Raw genomic sequence first — 20,815 nt, 5'->3', positions numbered from 1 at the left:
AGAAATCAAACTGAAGATCTTTCATTAGACTTTTGATTATGTACAGTCGGCCAGCGCTTAATCAATCATCTCTCACAGTTAATTGTATTATCCAGCACTGTTGAGACACTGGAGAACTATCAGACGTCTCCCGTACATTCAGTTACCAGACAGATCAATTATGTATATTTAATGAAGTTACAGTTTATTACAGTATTCTAGAGTAGTAAACCGGGATAGTCAACCCATGAAATGAATCATTTACTCGTCCTCATGTCATTCAAACCTGTAGGCTTTTTATGCCGCAGCTCCACTGAAGAAAGCAAGTCATGCAGGTTTGAACAATATGATGTTGAGTAAACGATGGCATGATCATTTTGGGGTGAATTATGCCTTTCATCTGACAGCATTAGCGGAACGTTTCTAAAGCAGCTTCACAGTAATACACAGGAAAATAACAGCATCAATGATGCAAACTTCATCAAATATATGAGACAAATTCATATTCAGCTGTAAAGCGGCACCAGAAGACATTAAGAGTCCGTATTCAGACCAACAGTGATGATTCAGTGAAGGTGTCTGTTGCAAAGAATTACAAAAAACAAAAAAATCAGAAAAGCTACTGATTAATCTTAATTAATGCTTATTAATTAGCTAATAAATTAATGCTTTTTGGTTCTATTAATTGGTTTTGTTCTATTACAATATTTAAATATTAATCGGTTTTGTTCTATTAAGAGATTGTAATATTAATTGGTTGTGTTCTAAATATAAATCCGTTTTTTTCTATTAAGAGATTTAAAATTTAATCCGTTTTGTTATTTTAAGAATTGTAACAAAGATGAAACTATATTTAATTTCTACAGTGAACAAATAGTGTTATTTTACATTTAGGCTTAATTCTTAATTTCTGTACCTGAATACTGTTAGTAGTTAGTAGTTAGTAGGCTAGTAGTTGTTGATGTGGTATCGAAGAACTTCAATAATAAATTTACACAGTTCCTCCCTCCCCAGCTCCTCCTGTCTCCGTCAGGATTACCCTCCTCCCTCTCCAGCTCCACCTGTCTCAGTCAGGATTACCCTCCTCCCTCCCCAGCTCCTCCTGTCTCCGCAGGATTACCCTCCTCCCTCCCCAGCTCCTCCTGTCTCAGTCAGGATTACCCTCCTCCCTCCCCAGCTCCTCCTGTCTCAGTCAGGATTACCCTCCTCCCTCCCCAGCTCCTCCTGTCTCAGTCAGGATTACCCTCCTCCCTCTCCAGCTCCTCCTGTCTCCGTCAGGATTACCCTCCTCTCTCCCCAGCTCCACCTGTCTCCGTCAGGATTACCCTCCTCCCTCTCCAGCTCCACCTGTCTCCGTCAGGATTACCCTCCTCCCTCCCCAGCTCCTCCTGTCTCCGTCAGGATTACCCTCCTCCCTCTCCAGCTCCACCTGTCTCAGTCAGGATTACCCCCCTCCCTCTCCAGCTCCTCCTGTCTCCGTCAGGATTACCCTCCTCCCTCCCCAGCTCCTCCTGTCTCCGTCAGGATTACCCTCCTCCCTCCCCAGCTCCTCCTGTCTCCGTCAGGATTACCCTCCTCCCTCTCCAGCTCCTCCTGTCTCAGTCAGGATTACCCTCCTCCCTCCCCAGCTCCTCCTGTCTCCGTCAGGATTACCCTCCTCCCTCCCCAGCTCCTCCTGTCTCAGTCAGGATTACCCTCCTACCTCTCCAGCTCCACCTGTCTCCGTCAGGATTACCCTCCTCCCTCCCCAGCTCCTCCTGTCTCAGTCAGGATTACCCTCCTCCCTCCCCAGCTCCTCCTGTCTCAGTCAGGATTACCCTCCTCCCTCTCCAGCTCCTCCTGTCTCCGTCAGGATTACCCTCCTCCCTCCCCAGCTCCACCTGTCTCCGTCAGGATTACCCTCCTCCCTCTCCAGCTCCACCTGTCTCCGTCAGGATTACCCTCCTCCCTCCCCAGCTCCACCTGTCTCAGTCAGGATTACCCCCCTCCCTCTCCAGCTCCTCCTGTCTCCGTCAGGATTACCCTCCTCCCTCCCCAGCTCCACCTGTCTCCGTCAGGATTACCCTCCTCCCTCCCCAGCTCCACCTGTCTCAGTCAGGATTACCCTCCTCCCTCTCCAGCTCCTCCTGTCTCCGTCAGGATTACCCTCCTCCCTCCCCAGCTCCTCCTGTCTCAGTCAGGATTACCCTCCTCCCTCCCCAGCTCCACCTGTCTCAGTCAGGATTACCCTCCTCCCTCTCCAGCTCCTCCTGTCTCAGTCAGGATTACCCTCCTCCCTCCCCAGCTCCACCTGTCTCAGTCAGGATTACCCTCCTCCCTCCCCAGCTCCACCTGTCTCCGTCAGGATTACCCTCCTCCCTCCCCAGCTCCTCCTGTCTCAGTCAGGATTACCCTCCTCCCTCTCCAGCTCCTCCTGTCTCAGTCAGGATTACCCTCCTCCCTCCCCAGCTCCACCTGTCTCAGTCAAGATTACCCTCCTCCCTCCCCAGCTCCACCTGTCTCAGTCAGGATTACCCTCCTCCCTCTCCAGCTCCTCCTGTCTCCGTCAGGATTACCCTCCTCCCTCCCCAGCTCCTCCTGTCTCAGTCAGGATTACCCTCCTCCCTCCCCAGCTCCACCTGTCTCAGTCAGGATTACCCTCCTCCCTCTCCAGCTCCACCTGTCTCAGTCAGGATTACCCTCCTCCCTCTCCAGCTCCTCCTGTCTCCGTCAGGATTACCCTCCTCCCTCCCCAGCTCCACCTGTCTCCGTCAGGATTACCCTCCTCCCTCCCCAGCTCCACCTGTCTCAGTCAGGATTACCCTCCTCCCTCTCCAGCTCCTCCTGTCTCCGTCAGGATTACCCTCCTCCCTCCCCAGCTCCACCTGTCTCAGTCAGGATTACCCTCCTCCCTCCCCAGCTCCACCTGTCTCAGTCAAGATTACCCTCCACCCTCTCCAGCTCCACCTGTCTCCGTCAGGATTACCCTCCTCCCTCCCCAGCTCCACCTGTCTCAGTCAGGATTACCCTCCTCCCTCTCCAGCTCCACCTGTCTCAGTCAGGATTACCCTCCTCCCTCTCCAGCTCCTCCTGTCTCCGTCAGGATTACCCTCCTCCCTCCCCAGCTCCACCTGTCTCCGTCAGGATTACCCTCCTCCCTCCCCAGCTCCACCTGTCTCAGTCAGGATTACCCTCCTCCCTCTCCAGCTCCTCCTGTCTCCGTCAGGATTACCCTCCTCCCTCCCCAGCTCCACCTGTCTCAGTCAGGATTACCCTCCTCCCTCTCCAGCTCCACCTGTCTCAGTCAGGATTACCCTCCACCCTCTCCAGCTCCACCTGTCTCCGTCAGGATTACCCTTCTCCCTCCCCAGCTCCTCCTGTCTCCGTCAGGATTACCCTCCTCCCTCCCCAGCTCCTCCTGTCTCCGTCAGGATTTAGCATTGGGATTCCCCTTCGAATCAGACTAAATTCTCAATTATGTTGTACATTCAAATCTTTATTAATCAATGATATCTGCATACATTCATGTTGGTTCTGTTCTGTATACCCTAAGGGGGGTTATCGCTGCTCTTATCCACGCTAGGCTGCCCAGAACAGAACCACACCGCGATCCAAACTGTATGCTAATTGTTTATCGTATTTGACGATGGTGGTCCTGACAGAACTGCGGTTTGTTCTGGAGGGTTTCTGAGTCCAGGTTTCTGTGAAATGCACTGATATGTGTAGCATGACGTTGATCTCAGACTGACACGCGTTTGTGTTTCAGGACGTTCCTCTGGTGTCGGGCTCTCAGGAGAACTACGTGCTTCTGCTGGTGATGGTGTGTGTGTTCGCCGGCGGGACGCTGATGGTTCTGTCCGTTCTGCTGGTCTTCTGTCACCGATGCTGTCGAGGAGAACGACGATACTCCAGGTCAACATTCACACAACATGAAAGCCTCACCATTCGTTCACACTCACGAGCACAGACGCCGTTATTCCGCCCAATATCAGGTCTATCGACACACAATCCTCTCGAATGTCATGTTTTTCACTGGAAATACTGGACTAGACAAACCTGTTCATCGGCACATATAGTGTGTATGTGTGTGTGTTAACAAACTTTATTACACGGCTCTGTGGAATACTTGATTCTGATTGGTCAATAGCGCCGTCCAGCAGTTTATTATTCTCAGATAACAACAGAGAACAGAAACACAGACTCATCCGGTCACTGAAGTCAGCAGCGCTATACGCTCGCTAGGAACCGGTTCTCCGCGTGGAAGTTTTGCTTTTGGTGAGCTAATAAAATATTAAAACTCAGTCAAATCAATATTTTGTGTACAGTTATTTAATTATGTCATCCAGTATCGCAGACTCGCTCTCTCTTGTTTCATACAAACGCAGCGGCGGCCATTTTATGACTGTTGTTTTGAACACTGTTGGATTATAAGATACAAACAGGTACGATTTTAAAACAGTTTAATCTGAAATCAATATCTCTGATCTTCATAATTATTTATGTGTTGAAATGCTGTGTAATAAGTGGTATGACTGTATACCGTATCTCTTAAATGTCCGTCTAGTTTGAACTCGCTGCTGCAACTGATCTCTCCGCGGGAGCTCTGCGTTTAAAGACCTAATAAAATATTTCAACTCAGATCAATATTTTGTGTCTAATTATGTACGTATGTGGCAAGTATCCGTAAAATAAGCGGGATAATGTACATCCAGCCGGTTGTTATCTCAGAATAAACCCCTTCAGGTGTGTGTGTGTGTGTGTGTGTGTGTGTTATCTCAGAATAAACCCCTTCAGGTGTGTGTGTGTGTGTGTGTTATCTCAGAATAAACCCCTTCAGGTGTGTGTGTTATCTCAGAATAAACCCCTTCAGGTGTGTGTGTGTATGTTATCTCAGAATAAACCCCTTCAGGTGTGTGTGTGTGTGTGTTATCTCAGAATAAACCCCTTCAGGTGTGTGTGTGTGTGTTATCTCAGAATAAACCCCTTCAGGTGTGTGTGTTATCTCAGAATAAACCCCTTCAGGTGTGTGTGTGTGTATGTTATCTCAGAATAAACCCCTTCAGGTGTGTGTGTGTGAGTGTGTGTGTGTGTGTTATCTCAGAATAAACCCCTTCAGGTGTGTGTGTGTGAGTGTGTGTGTGTGTGTGTGTGTGTGTTATCTCAGAATAAACCCCTTCAGGTGTGTGTGAGTGTGTGTGTGTGTGTTATCTCAGAATAAACCCCTTCAGGTGTGTGTGAGTGTGTGTGTGTGTTATCTCAGAATAAACCTCTTCAGGTGTGTGTGTGTTATCTCAGAATAAACCCCTTCAGGTGTGTGTGTGTGTGTGTGTGTGTGATCTCAGAATAAACCCCTTCAGGTGTGTGTGTGTGTGTGTGTTATCTCAGAATAAACCCCTTCAGGTGTGTGTGTGTGATCTCAGAATAAACCCCTTCAGGTGTGTGTGTGTGATCTCAGAATAAACCCCTTCAGGTGTGTGTGTGTGTGTGTTATCTCAGAATAAACCCCTTCAGGTGTGTGTGTGTGATCTCAGAATAAACCCCTTCAGGTGTGTGTGTGTGTGTGATCTCAGAATAAACCCCTTCAGGTGTGTGTGTGTGTGTGTGTGTGTTATCTCAGAATAAACCCCTTCAGGTGTGTGTGTGTGTGTGTGTTATGAATGTATGTATGTATATGAATATTTGTTAGTTGTTGTATTGTCTGAAAACACATTTTATCATGTAATTTTATTGTGTGTTTTGTACAGCACATTGGTCAACACCATGTTGTTTTAATTGTGCTTTATAAATAAATAAATGAAATGAAAAAAAAATGAAATGTGTGTGTGTGATCTCAGAATAAACCCCTTCAGGTGTGTGTGTGTTATCTCAGAATAAACCCCCTCAGGCTGATGCAGACCTGACCCTGATCACCCTGTCGGGTTTATTCTGGGAAAACAACCGGCTGGATGTACATTATCACGTACTTAAACCAATTAATACATCTCAGATGCTTGAGTGCAACGGATGCTGATATTCTCACATTATGATGTTGTTTGTGTTTGTTTGACGTTCAGAGCCAGTGATGACCTGGAGAAAACCAACACTACATACGTAGAGGAGAGTCAGCCGACTCAAGGTGCTGGAACATGCTTTCATACATTCACAGACAATTCATAATTAATTAATGTAGTCACGGCAGTGAGGAGATTATGTTGGTCAGTTTTGTTTCATTAATGAAAACATTATTTTCCTTAATGACTCATTATTCTTAAAAGCACTTCCTGCCATTGGCCCTAGTATAGTGGCTATTGTTAATTCTTCATTGGCCACAGGCTGTGTCCCATCTTTCTTTAAACATGCCACTATCCAACCTATAATAAAGCAGCCTAATTTGGACCCAACAGTTTTGCAGAACTATCGCCCCATTTCAAAGTTGCCGTTGTTGTGGCTAATAAACTTACAGCTGTTTTTGAGAATTTGGAGCTGTATGACAAATTTCAGTCGGGTTTTAGGAAGAGACACTCTACTGAGACCGCCCTGGTGAGAGTCTGTAATGACCTTCAGATGGCTTCAGACGCAGGTCTATGCTCAATGTTGGTACTTCTAGATCTCAGTTCTGCCTTCGATACAGTCGACCATCATATCATGGTTAAGAGATTACATGAATGGGTGGGCATATCAGGAATGGCCCTAGACTGGTTTACATCCTATCTCTCAGATAGAAGTTATGATGTCTTTATTGGGGATTCCGACTCTGCATCATCACCCCTGTTTTGTGGTGTTCCACAGGGTTCAGTGTTGGGCCTAAAACGGTTCACTTTATACATGTTGCCTCTGGGTCAGATTATTCGTAATTTAAACATCTCTTATCACTTTTACGCAGATGACATTCAGCTTCATTTTACCTTCCGGCAAAATGAGTCATCTAAACTTACAAGGCTCCTAGATTGCATAGATGTTATAAACAACTGGATGGCTTAAAGCTTTTTGCAGCTGAACCCAGAAGACGGAGGTTTTAATTATAGCGCCAGACAGCGCTATCCCTCCGATTATGCAGAACATTGGGCCTTTGTCATCTGCGGTCCGGCCTAGTCTAAGGAACCTTGGGGTGATTTTTTTCTTGGGGCGAACTCACATCAAATCATTGACCAAATCCTTTTTTTCTACTATGTTTTATTGTCTATTGTAAAGCACTTTGTGACCCTGTCTGTAAAAAGCGCTGTATAAATAAATTTTACCTACTTACTCCTGAAAAGAGAAACCAATGTGCATTATTGAGGTTTTTCTTCATCTTCTTCAGACATCACCATCAGACTCGAGAGTGGTGATTCGCTGTCCACTTCCGGTTGTCATGGCGATACGAACACGGATCACTTCCTGTCCGCGTCCCTCACCGGGCGACGGGTCTCTTTCAACGAGGCCGCCATCTTTGATCAGAGCGCCAAAGACCAGGAGAAAGGTCGAAGGTCAGACACGGTTCCTTAACCTTTCACTTCAAGTACTTTGGTCAATTCAAAAATTATTTATGCACGTATATATTCTTTATTTAAAAGAATTAAAAGAGCAGTTTCACATCTATCCTTTTATTGTGGTCGAGGTTATTATGGGATTTAGACAGTAATTAGTAAGTAATTCATTACTTTTAGAGAGAGTAATTAGTACAGTAATCTTTGAAGGTCTAATAAGTAGCTAATAACTTTTTTAACTTACCCAACACTGCATCCGAAGTCATAATCATGACATAAAAATAGAATACTAGAGGCGAAATTTATATAAAAAGTCGAAATTATTCAAAAAGTATCGACAAAAAGTCAGTTATGGTAGGGCTGTCAAATCAAACCTAACCTAATCACATCTAACATAAACGTTTGTGTATAATATATATGTATATATACAGTATATGTGTGTGTGTGTGTGTGTATGTATATATATATATGTGTGTGTGTGTGTGTGTGTGTGTGTGTGTGTGTGTGTGTCCCTAAATCCCTATGAGCATCACACTCTCTGTATCTGAATAAACAGAAGATTGAAACGCTTTGATTAAACATGAGTAATAAACACACGACTGCCTTATTCTGTGAATGAAGCGCATCATCTCACAGAAGGACGAGCTCACCTCTCCTTATGAAGTGAGTTTGGAGTAAAAGCATGTTATTAAATGTTGTCTTTTGTTGGACAAGAGGTTCATAAATGCTTCTCATGTTTGGAAAGATGTTCGACGCGTGTTGCTTTTTCAAATGCACGTTATAAGCGACTCGCAGTGCTTTCAGAGTGAGCCGCGATTACTGAGCCGTGCTTCACTGACAAGCTGCACATAACTAATAATCACAGCCTTTGCCATTTCATAATTGTGATAAGCCAAATCAGTTTAAGTGTGATTACATGTAAATTGTGATTAATCGTGCAGCCCTCTCTCTCTCTGTCAGGTACACACTCACAGAAGGAGACTTCCATCACCTGAAGAAAGCTCGTCTCACACACCTGCACATCCCGGCGCCGGCGCTGAAGATCCTCACCATCATGGAGTGTGATTCCCCGGAGAACAGCGTGACGGTCACCGAACAGCCCTCAACACACCCGTCTCTCTCCATATTCCAGGTGACACACACACCTCATGCTTTCAGTCTAAAGTGAACTATCGAAATAAAGTGTAACCAATATTTTATTTGTGTATTTTCACAATGACAATGATACAGCATTTGTGGATAATAATGACAAAAGAAACAGTTTAACCCTCTGGTGCTCTTTGTGTGTCAGTCACATTTTATTTTATTTTATTAAATTAATATACTATATTTTAGTTTGATAATGTTTTTTATTTAATATTTTGTATTTTTAGGGGATTTTTTATACATAATTATATTTACGCTACATTTATAATCCATTTAGTTTATTTAGTTGTTGAGCATAGACCTGAAAATGTAATTTCCAACTTGTAAATCTTGAATGCTTTAGAGCGACAGACTGAAGTTTGATCTCTTATTAAATACGACGCTTGGCAGATTATTGCTGAAGTGAAAACAGTAACAGACTTTTATGTGTATTGCTATGAAAAATGCACAAAAATACTATTTTCAATTTTTATATAAAATATATATATTTTCAAAATCACATTTTACTATAAAACTGCAATAAAATCAAAGGCAAAAAATCTAAACAAGTTGTGTTCCAAATTTGAGGTTGATATCTAAAGATAATGATCTTTCAGTGAGATGTTGTTCGGCTGCAGTTCCAAACGCTTCCACTAGAGGAAACTCGTCTCTCATTCATTTCCAATGCGCTCGTTTCTGACCGCGAGGAGCACAAGTGTGACTATTGCTTACAGGACCGTTTAACCTGTTCACATCATGTTCGTGATATTTTTGTGTGTTCATACAGCAAGTGCCGAAACCTTTACCAACTTTCGTACCATTCCGATGAAGTGAAATATTTTACGTTTTTTTTTTTTTGATTTTTTTAGTCAAAAATGCTAAACTTACATTGATACTCAATGCATTCGGGGATCAACTTCTCCATAAAGGATGGATGCGATACTGAGTTAGAATTTGTCCAAAGGTTTCTTTATCATACTGGTCATATTCTGGAGTCTGATGCGCATGATGCCTTAAAACGCAGCCTATGTAGTCTGTGCACTAGGTTGAGGAGCAGAGCAGATAAAAATATGTGTGTGTTTGTGTGTGTGTGTGCAGCCTGCTGAGGGCCCTGTGCCGGAGGCTCCAGGATTGTGGATCAGTCAAAGCCCCAGCTGTGCTCTTCCCGGAGACACACTCAACTCCACCCTGAACACCAGCGCTGAACACACCAGCAAACCTCCCCGATCACACACCGTGAGTCACTGCTGAGAAACCCAGGAACACTGCAGTAGCGTTTCATTTGGTGACATTATGAACTAACAACAACAATTCATAGTTGTCAGTCACGGGACTGGTGCGGAGACATGGAGAACAAAACATCCATAGAACTGCAGCACAGGCCGGTCAGTTTTCTATATCAAAAGGTGAAAAACTACAATATGTGAACAAAATTCAAGTTTTGGGCGCTTGTGATCCATATACAGTCCCTGCTGCAGTATTTCAATCACTATAAACAGCGTGAAAACACTTAAAGTGCCTTAATGTTGAGTATTTTCTTTATAATAGTTTTCTATGGAAAAACGTGTTGTGTTTATGTTCTGCTTGCCTGTACATAGTTGGGGGAGTGGCTACTGTAGCAGACTGAGAGTTAGGGGCGTGGCTACTGTAGCAGACTGAGAGTTAGGGGCGTGGCTACTGTAGCAGACTGAGAGTTAGGGGTGTGGCTACTGTAGCAGACTGAGAGTTAGGGGTGTGGCTACTGTAGCAGACTGAGAGTTAGGGGTGTGGCTACTGTAGCAGACTGAGAGTTAGGGGTGTGGCTACTGTAGCAGACTGAGAGTTAGGGGAGTGGCTACTGTAGCAGACTGAGAGTTAGGGGCGTGGCTACTGTAGCAGACTGAGAGTTAGGGGAGTGGCTACTGTAGCAGACTGAGAGTTAGGGGCGTGGCTACTGTAGCAGACTGAGAGTTAGGGGTGTGGCTACTGTAGCAGACTGAGAGTTAGGGGTGTGGCTACTGTAGCAGACTGAGAGTTAGGGGTGTGGCTACTGTAGCAGACTGAGAGTTAGGGGTGTGGCTACTGTAGCAGACTGAGAGTTAGGGGCGTGGCTACTGTAGCAGACTGAGAGTTAGGGGCATGGCTACTGTAGCAGACTGAGAGTTAGGGGTGTGGCTACTGTAGCAGACTGAGAGTTAGGGGTGTGGCTACTGTAGCAGACTGAGAGTTAGGGGTGTGGCTACTGTAGCAGAGGGAGAGTTTGGGGTGTGGCTACTGTAGCAGACTGAGAGTTAGGGGCGTGGCTACTGTAGCAGACTGAGAGTTAGGGGTGTGGCTACTGTAGCAGACTGAGAGTTAGGGGTGTGGCTACTATAGCAGACTGAGAGTTAGGGGTGTGGCTACTGTAGCAGACTGAGAGTTAGGGGTGTGGCTACTGTAGCAGATGGAGAGTTAGGGGCGTGGCTACTGTAACAGACTGAGAGTTAAGGGTGTGGCTACTGTAGCAGACTGAGAGTTAGGGGCGTGGCTACTGTAGCAGACTGAGAGTTAGGGGTGTGGCTACTGTAGCAGATGGAGAGTTAGGGGCGTGGCTACTGTAGCAGACTGAGAGTTAGGGGTGTGGCTACTGTAGCAGACTGAGAGTTAGGGGTGTGGCTACTGTAGCAGACTGAGAGTTAGGGGCGTGGCTACTGTAGCAGACTGAGAGTTAGGGGCATGGCTACTGTAGCAGATGGAGAGTTAGGGGTGTGGCTACTGTAGCAGACTGAGAGTTAGGGGTGTGGCTACTGTAGCAGACTGAGAGTTAGGGGAGTGGCTACTGTAGCAGACTGAGAGTTAGGGGCGTGGCTACTGTAGCAGACTGAGAGTTAGGGGCGTGGCTACTGTAGCACACTGAGAGTTAGGGGCGTGGCTACTGTAGCAGATGGAGAGTTAGGGGCGTGGCTACTGTAGCAGACTGAGAGTTTGGGGCGTGGCTACTGTAGCAGACTGAGAGTTAGGGGCGTGGCTACTGTAGCTGAGGGAGAGTTTGGGGTGTGGCTACTGTAGCAGATTGTGAGTTTGGGGTGTGGCTACTGTAGCAGAGGGAGAGTTTGGGGCGTGGCTATTGTAGCAGATTGAGAGTTAGGGGCGTGGCTACTGTTGCAGAGGGAGAGTTTGGGGCGTGGCTACTGTAGCAGACTGAGAGTTAGGGGCGTGGCTACTGTAGCTGAGGGAGAGTTTGGGGCGTGGCTACTGTAGCAGATTGTGAGTTTGGGGTGTGGCTACTGTAGCAGAGGGAGAGTTTGGGGCGTGGCTACTGTAGCAGATTGTGAGTTTGGGGCGTGGCTACTGGAGCAGATTGTGAGTTTGGGGTGTGGCTACTGTAGCAGATTGTGAGTTTGGGGTGTGGCTACTGTAGCAGATTGTGAGTTTGGGGTGTGGCTACTGTAGCAGAGGGAGAGTTTGGGGCGGGGCTATTGTAGCAGAGGGAGAGTTTGGGGCGTGGCTATTGTAGCAGATTGAGAGTTAGGGGCGTGGCTACTGTTGCAGAGGGAGAGTTTGGGGCGTGGCTACTGTAGCAGACTGAGAGTTAGGGGCGTGGCTACTGTAGCTGAGGGAGAGTTTGGGGTGTGGCTACTGTAGCAGATTGTGAGTTTGGGGTGTGGCTACTGTAGCAGAGGGAGAGTTTGGGGCGTGGCTATTGTAGCAGATTGAGAGTTAGGGGCGTGGCTACTGTTGCAGAGGGAGAGTTTGGGGCGTGGCTACTGTAGCAGACTGAGAGTTAGGGGCGTGGCTACTGTAGCAGAGGGAGAGTTTGGGGCGTGGCTACTGTAGCAGATTGTGAGTTTGGGGCGTGGCTACTGGAGCAGATTGTGAGTTTGGGGTGTGGCTACTGTAGCAGATTGTGAGTTTGGGGTGTGGCTACTGTAGCAGATTGTGAGTTTGGGGTGTGGCTACTGTACCAGATTGTGAGTTTGGGGTGTGGCTACTGTACCAGATTGTGAGTTTGGGGTGTGGCTACTGTAGCAGGCGGAGCTAGAGGATGTTTAGCCGCTGACTGATGTGTTATATGCAGATATTAATCTTTAGTTCCAGAAGTGCAAGCTGAATTTCACAGCAGTTAGACCTTCAAACAGGTCATGATCAGGTCCATTGAGATTCTACGACCTAAAATGGATTCTTCAGTACCACACTGCATCAGAAAGACAAATTTTCCAGTTTATAATGATGTGTCCAGAGTAGACAGAGTCTAACAGTCGTGCGTCAGGTGCAGATCCGATGGATTGGTTTATTACAGGCGAGAAGCTCGTATTCACTCTAGAAAGAGTGTTAGCTACTCGTTGCTTGCTCAATATGTTGGAGCTCTTATTGAAAGTAGTCTACATTTACCTGTTGAGACATAACTTCACAAGCAGCCGTGAGAGCTGTGATTATGATGTTTGAGTTGGAGAAAGGGGCATTGCAAAATATGCTGTACTTTTGTAATTCCGCTAGTATCGCAGAAACTACATACTCCACTTTTAAAGCTGCCGTTCTGAAAAGCCCAGTTTGCTCGGATTGGTCAACTGGCCCGGTCTGTTGTGATTGGTCAAACGCTTAGAGCATGTCAGAAATGTAACGCCCATTCCAATTCAATTCACATTCACACACACACACAAGCTCTTGAAGCTCCGCCCCCTGTGCCCGGAGCAGCAGCTCATTTGCATTTAAAGGCACACACACAAAATGACGCGTTTTTACTGCCCCCTTAAAAAAATGATAATTTTAACATGCTGTAAAAAAAATGTGTGGGGTATTTAGAGCTAAAACTTCACATACACACTTTGGGAACAACATAGACTTATTTTACATATTGCAAAAAGGGGCATTAAACCCCCTTAAATACGTTTGATTAAGGATTGTAATATGAGCCGGAGATTCAGCCATGTTACCTGTGACCATCTTCACTTCCACCATCTGTTCACTCCTGGTTTTCCTCTCCAGATTGAGGTGATGAGCAGAAGCCTGCTGATGGACAGAGATGTCACTTCCTGTCCAGCTCAGGGAACCGTGTTCCACTTCCTGTCTAAGCTCAGACGCCACGCCAGCCTGGAGGGAGCGGGTCCGTTCTTCAGCGTCAAGAAATGGAGACTCGACACCGTCCAGAGAGCAGCGAGTCTTGATATGAGAGGTGATATACCATGTAATTATTAAATAATTCATTTCTAATAAGTGTTTTGTTTTCTGAAAGATGTTTCAAAGTTCTCAAAACTTAAACAATAAAGATTCCTCATGATATGAGCTGCAATATTGCTCAGAAATCACACAGTTCAAAGGCTTTCTCCTTAAACAATGAGAGCTTTTATTCAGCTCTGAATGAGCCTGGAGAAGAGGAATCAATACCGGATCAATACGGGTCGAGAAGCTCAGTCTAGTTAAAGTCACGTGACTGTTGTGAGATCTGATTGGCTCACAGACTTCAACCAAGAGTGCAGGACAAATCTGCTTCCTGATAAATGAATGATATGATAAATGAAATTAAATAATGGCATTATTCTTCACCTGATGTGGAAGGTCGGTCAGTGCAGCTGTAGAGTTAGAGTGCATTACATGAGCGAGGCCGGAGAGATTCTTCACTTGTCCGCTCCTGAAGAACAAGATCTGTGAGAACAATCGTCATATTTCAAAATGCACTGATAAAAATAGTTCTAATTTACATGGACTATTGTAATGCACTTTTTAATGTTTATTAGCATTTCACAGTATTGTTATTTCGAGACCGCAACATAGTGTCGGCCCAGATCCGGTCCTGGGCCTCTGGGTTGTTAACTAAAAATGTAATGTTTCTGTTAACTGAAGTGAAGTGAAGCTGAAATAAAATATAAATATTAGATGAAACACTTAAACTTTAAAAAAAACTTAAGCTAAGTTTAAAAATATTTCAAAAGTTGAAGTGCTAAAATTACTAAGAGTAAAACTGAAAAAAAAAAAAAATACTGTTAAATAAAAAAAATTAAAATGACAAAAATAAATAATGATATTACTAAAACGTAAACTAAAATTACTAAAACGTAAACTAAAATTAAAATGAAAATAATAGCTAAATACTATAATAGTACATAAATAATACTAATATAACACTGTCACATGCCTCAGATGCTGCCTATGTAGAGTGTTATAAAAATCAGTCACTTCTAAGATTGCTTCGTAGTTATGATGAGAGCTTGTGTTTCCTCTCAGCCTGTGATTGTTAAGCCGGTGCGATTTTTAATAGTTCTTTACGATTGTTGCTTGTCAGACTGCACGACATGACCATCGCTGGGTAACACTTTACTTGAAGGGGTGTGCATAAGACTGACATGACACCTTCATAATCATGACATGACACATGTCATGAATATGAAGGAGGGTTTATGCATGTTTATGACAACTGTCATTAAGTGTCATTCGCTCAATTATGACATTTTTAATGCAAATATGACATTGTTTGAGATGTCTTTGTTATGACAACTTGACATAAACCATACATCATAATCTCTCAGTGTCTTTGTCATGACAACTTGACATTACTAAGACAATACAACCTGTCATAAACATTATATAGCAGATTAATTATTAATTAAATTCAATTGAATTAATGATCAAACTTAAGAAAGCACTTAGCTTTATGGGTTAACATTACATTAAACTGTCATGAGGTTGGTTTTGACATTGGCTGTCATAAGGCCGTTATAACATTTTAATGACAAATTCAATCTGTACCACTGTAGTCGAGGTCAAGAAAAATATTCATAACACAGTTATAATGCCTCATGACAGCCAATGTCAAAACCAACCTCATGACAGTTTAATTTAATGTTAACCCATAAAGCTAAGTGGTTTCTTAAGTTTGATAATTAATCTGCTATGTCATGTTTATGACATATTTATGACAATTTGTCATAACAAGGACATCTCAAACAATGTCATATTTGCATTAAAAATGTCATAATTGAGTGAATGACACTTAATGACAGTTGTCATAAACATGCATAAAACCTCCTTCATATTCATGACGTGTCATGTCATGATTATGAAGGTGTCATGTCAGTCTTATGCACACCCCCTTCAAGTAAAGTGTTACCCATCGCTGTAATCCATGTCAGACTGTACGGCAGTCAAGACGCGTGAAAAACAGATGCACGCAAGAAAACTTGTCCGGAGTTTTACATCATCACAACTGTGGGCTGCATTACACGCGGGATTGAAACGGTGGCTACAAGGAAATCTCTAACTCATGGCTTGACAATATGACGGTGGTCGTAGGAGAGTCACTGCAGGACTGAGAGTCAAATCTTCTGACACCGCCAGAATTTCGTCGGAGGTCAAATTTGATCGCAACGGACATTAATCGGCAGTCGGTGAACATGTCAAACTAAAGATCAAACACTTCAGATTTTAGCCTAGGATCAGAGGATTCTTTTAGTATTTGCAAAATTGGTCTCAGACAGCCAAAATCCCACAGTGTGGACCGGCTTAAGTCAACTAGAGTCATCCGTGCATGTTCTTACCTGGTTATCCCTGCTATTCTTTTAGGTTCTCCGCGGAGACGTGTGTTTCAGAGGCAGCGGGCGGCCAGTGAGACTCTGGACCAGGGAGAAGAAAACTTCCAGGGTGGAGTCGATGACTTTCTGTTGCAAAACCCTCCCGCTCAGCCACAGATGGAGCCGCCTAGACGCCTCTCGGCCGGTTCTCTGGACGTCAATGCAGGAGCTCCTCAGGCCCTCAGCAGGTACGGACAAAATATCCCAGAAGTTCGGGCAGGGTGTCCAATCCTGCAGGTTGGAACAAAAGTCCAGGATCAGGATTGAACACCCCTGATTAGGGCAGGGTTCCCAGACAGCAACATAGTGTCGGCCCAGATCTGAATTTCAGGAGTCACAGTCCGATTCCAAAACAATCCTCGATGTAGAGTCGTCAAAAGTACCGACTTCGGTACCAAGTCGGTACTAAAATGTTTTAAAATGTGACGTCCCTCTAGCATTTTGAGCGCTGTTGAACAGATTCTTAAACACCTCTGATTGGCCATTGTGTTGACGTGCTCAACATACATGTCTGTGATTGGCTACAATGATGAACAATGACATCTTTGATGCTCTTCACTGAGCGCTTACATAGATACACAAAAGTCCAGGATCAGGATTGAACACCCCTGAATTAGGTGAGTTTAGATCAAACCCACCCAAACACACTTGCCTGAATGTTTCTAGTAATCCTGAAAACCGTGATTAGATGGTTCAGGTGTGTTTAATTAGAGTTAGAGCTAAATATACTGACCCTTCAGAAGAAGGGTTGGACTTAGGGGATCTTTAGGCACCTTACCGTTCACAGTCCAATTCCAAAACAATCCTCGATGTAGAGTTGTCAAAAGTAACGACTTCAGTACCAAGTCGGTACTAAAATTTAAAAAATGTTACAAAACCAGCATTTCCCTCTAGCATTTTGAGCACTGTTGATTGGATTCTTAAACGGCTCTGATTGGCCATTGTGTTGACAACTCAACATATATGTCTGTGATTGGCTACAATGATGAAGAATGACAGTTTGAAGCTCTTCATCTAGCACTTACACAGATACACCCGGGAGTGTCTATCAGCGGATCCATCTATCAGCGGATCCGTCTATCAGCGGATCTATATTAGGGATCCGCTGATATAGACGCCTGCTTTCAAACGCTCCCGTGTGTATCTGTGTAAGCACTCAGTGAAGAGTAAGTGTTGATCATTGTAGCCAATCACAGATATATATGTTGAGTGCGTCAACACAGTGTTTTTAGAAGTACTTTTTGACAACTCTAACTCGATGCATCTCAAATCTTCAGCAAATGCATATGGAGGCAAATCTTTGTCAAATTGATATAACTTGTTGCTAAATTCTTTGAAAGATTCTGTAAAGTTCTGATTATTAATTTGTCTGGAATAATCTCCTTCTATTACAAATATAAGACTTAAAGGTGCAGTGTGTAAGTTTTAGCGGCATCTAGTGGTGAGGTTGAGAATCGCACCCGACAGAAGTTACGGTGGCCGACAGGAAGTGATGTCGTCGTCTGAGACAGTAACAGTAGCCAGTTAAACAATGAGGTTTCTTTACAAAGATAAATTGGGAAATTAGGTTTACTTAATAATTCAGTAAAACGATGTAATTGCGAATATTATTGTTACTTGTTCATCATTGTGTCAGTGTTTTATTCGCTGACTTTAGCAGCTTCTTATCATGAAGAACAACATAGTGACGAAACGTGTTTGTCCGTTCAGGGCCACCGTAGAAACATGTCGATGTAAGCGGACCCGCGGTGTGTGTAGAGAAACGCTCATTCTAAGCTGATAAAAACATAATGGTTCATTAAGTAAGCTCTTTATACACCACTGAACACATAGTTATGTATATGATATTGCATTTCTGTCAACAGATCCTCCTAAATATTACACAATGCACCTTTAATTACAATGTTTACCTTTCTGTCTGGCGATTGACATCATGTCTTTGCCCCCCTTCAGGTTAGAGGTAGAGGCTGTAATGGAGCTCCAGCACAACACAGATGCAGTGACCAAAGACCCGACTCCAGCGTTCCCCTCCTCCCAGGAGATGGAGGACAGGGAAGAGATGATGGCAGGAGCTTCAGGAGAGTTCGGTCCACTGAGTCGTCAGGAGAGTCTAGATCAGCCCAGCTTATACCGGGACATCTGGAGTTTGAGAGCTTCGCTGGAACAGTACGCCTCCTCGGACCTGAGCAGTAACGACAGAGACTCCACTCGCAGCGACGCGGACAGCGTTTGTTCAGCGGGAGCGTCAAGATCAGGCGTCCCCAATTACCAGTCGCAAGACATCGATGACGACATGGATGGGGACGGTGAGCTGCCATACGACGATGTGGTCCGGGACGCCGGGTCGAGGAGAAACAGACGGGACAGTGTAGATTCTGAAGGAGAGACGAACAACCGGAAGCTCCTGCAAATGGACAGCGGATACGCCTCAATCGAGGCTCCTTGCAAGGCTCCCGAGGAACTTAGGCTTTTCGGAAGTGGCTCTGCGAAGACCGCATCTGAACGCAGACGCTTTTTCACCAATTCTGGCCGCAAAGGCACAGTTTGCGAGAGTTTTGAGGCACGACTCTTTAAAGAGGAGCTGGAAGACGAGGCGAAAGCTTCCCAAGAAACGCAACCCAGGCCTCGCTTCCGCCGACGAGACTACAGCATCGATGAGAAGACCGAGGCGCTGTTCAACAAATTCCTACGGCATGATCCCCAGTTCGACCAGCAGGGGTCACCCTCATTACGTCACCGTCACCGTTCCCGTATTCATCTCCGGAAGCAATGGCAGCGTAGCAAACAATACAGCGATCCTGGAACCGCCCGATACTCGCCATCCCTGGAGCGACAGCGCTGCTATCCGCTACGCAGAGGCGACAGCGCTAACTTCCCCTTGGACACACGCTATCATAGCACCTTGCCTCGCATTGCTAGCGCAGCGGATGAGGAGGGAAGCGAAGGAGCGGCGGGTACAGAATCGCCCGAGCCGGAAACAGTCGGACCGGACCGGGAAGGTGCTGGTCCACCCTCGGGTGCTGGAAGTTCTGGTCCAGATCTGGAGGAAAACGCGAACAACAGCAGCAACAACACAAGCCGGCATTTCTTTTCCTCACAACCGCTGGAAAACAGTGCGAGGGATTGTGGGATACTGGAGGACTTTAGGACAACTGCTAATCCCGCAGACTCACATAAACATTCACGGATGGAGGTCGTGGACCGCGACGGGCCGCCGATGATGACCACATTTACTTCTCATTTGCATTCCCATACAGACACTCTCATGCCTGATTCGGACTACAAGCATCACACCTATACTGACACAAGTCCATCAGACAAACTGGCCTCCATGCTGGATGATCGGATCTACTCTAATCTGAGGACTCAAAGAGGAGGTCAGGAGTGTGTTGTGTACGTAAGCCGCACCTCAACGGATCTTGAAGAATAAAGTGCTGGCTACACCAAGAATGATAACTATAACCATAAAGTTGTAATTATCGCTATAACTCTAGGAGAATAGCAGTCACACCACAACTGTAACGCTATCGACACAGAGGAACAATATTGCTGGAATCTCTTTCAGAGTTTTTTTGAACATTGATAAAAACATTGACAGCCAATCAGACTTTAAAGAGCTCGAGCATTTAAAGCGGCATACGACAAAACCGCAGCATGCACTTATATTTAACAGAATGATATTGTCTGCTGGTGTGGATGCCCATATAGTCATCGTTATAGTTATCGTTCTTGTACAGAATAGTTTAGGTCAAGTTTTCATGAACTCCTTTTCCAGGGTGCTGGTGCTGGGCTACTAACGTCATCATCGCGTCCAAAACAACTCCTCAAGCTAACATCACTGATGCAAAACAAAACTAAAATATAGTTAGCATTCGTCACATTGCACAATGGCCCCCCATTTGGAATTTTATTTGTTTAAATAACAACTAATTTAATAAATTATGTTAAAAGATGTTTTCAAAAAGAATGGTAAAAGACTGTGATAGTTTGCAGACAGGTTGTGTGGTAAAGCTTGTCGTTCGGTGCCGGTTTTGAGGAACAAGAGCAAACCTCACATTGAGACAAGTGACGACAGTGCAGCAGATTAGTAAAAAAAAAAATTTTCACTTTGGTATACAAGCATGAAATTTGGCACAGATACTCTCTAAGGGGCCACTATTTTGGAAAAAGACGTTGGCCACTCAAATGCAATATGGCCGCCATTTTTCAAGATGCCCGCCATTGCTATTCAATGCTTATATCAATTATTCAAACAGTGATCCAAGCATAAAATGTTATACAAATACTCTCTAAAGGACATGTTAATGAAAAAAGATTCTTGTCCCTCAAAAATTCAAGATGGCCACCATTTCAACCATTTCTACAAAAATCTGCCAAATATCTTCTTTAAAACAAGACCAATCTCACGTCTATATTCCAAAGCATTCTTGAATTACAACCATTTAAGTTCGGAATGTGCATTTTCATGTCTATTCAAAATATGGGGGGGGATGACACTTAAAGGGTTTAACTGAGCTCTGACAGAAATGGTGGCCATCTTGAAAATGGGTTGATTATTTTCTTATCAACCCATTTTCAAGATTATTGATTATCTTGCTTATTTGAGTGGCACACACCTTTTTCCCATGAGAATGTTCCTTGAAGAATATTTGTACCAAATTTCATGATAGCATCACCATTTGAAAAAAAGATGTAAGGATTCAAGAGAAATGGCGGCCATCTCAAAAAATTATTGCCATCTTGAATTTTTTGAGGGATAAGCAC

The 20,815-nt window shown here is 44.6% G+C and overlaps 1 protein-coding gene across 1 annotated transcript in view; it reads left to right on the top strand.

Annotated features, from left to right (window-relative positions):
* Nucleotides 1–20,128, top strand: part of LOC130103360 (voltage-dependent calcium channel beta subunit-associated regulatory protein) — a 26,969-nt gene extending 6,841 nt beyond the window's left edge. Inside the window, exons 3-10 of the mRNA XM_056269608.1 lie at nt 3,725–3,870; nt 6,012–6,073; nt 7,238–7,403; nt 8,364–8,535; nt 9,627–9,764; nt 13,473–13,659; nt 16,044–16,239; nt 18,005–20,128. Coding sequence (XP_056125583.1) covers nt 3,725–3,870; nt 6,012–6,073; nt 7,238–7,403; nt 8,364–8,535; nt 9,627–9,764; nt 13,473–13,659; nt 16,044–16,239; nt 18,005–19,481 — 2,544 coding nt within the window. The 3' untranslated portion in view covers nt 19,482–20,128. The remainder of the gene's footprint in view (nt 1–3,724; nt 3,871–6,011; nt 6,074–7,237; nt 7,404–8,363; nt 8,536–9,626; nt 9,765–13,472; nt 13,660–16,043; nt 16,240–18,004) is intronic.
* The last annotated feature ends 687 nt before the right edge of the window (nt 20,129–20,815 follow it).

This window comes from Rhinichthys klamathensis, unplaced genomic scaffold (genome assembly GCF_029890125.1).
Source record: "Rhinichthys klamathensis goyatoka isolate OS25496 unplaced genomic scaffold, OSU_Roscu_1.1 h1tg000284l_1, whole genome shotgun sequence".
NCBI classification, from domain to species: Eukaryota; Metazoa; Chordata; class Actinopteri; order Cypriniformes; family Leuciscidae; genus Rhinichthys; species Rhinichthys klamathensis.
Note: the sequence above shows the minus strand (reverse complement) of the source record. Positions and strands in the feature narration are given on the sequence as shown.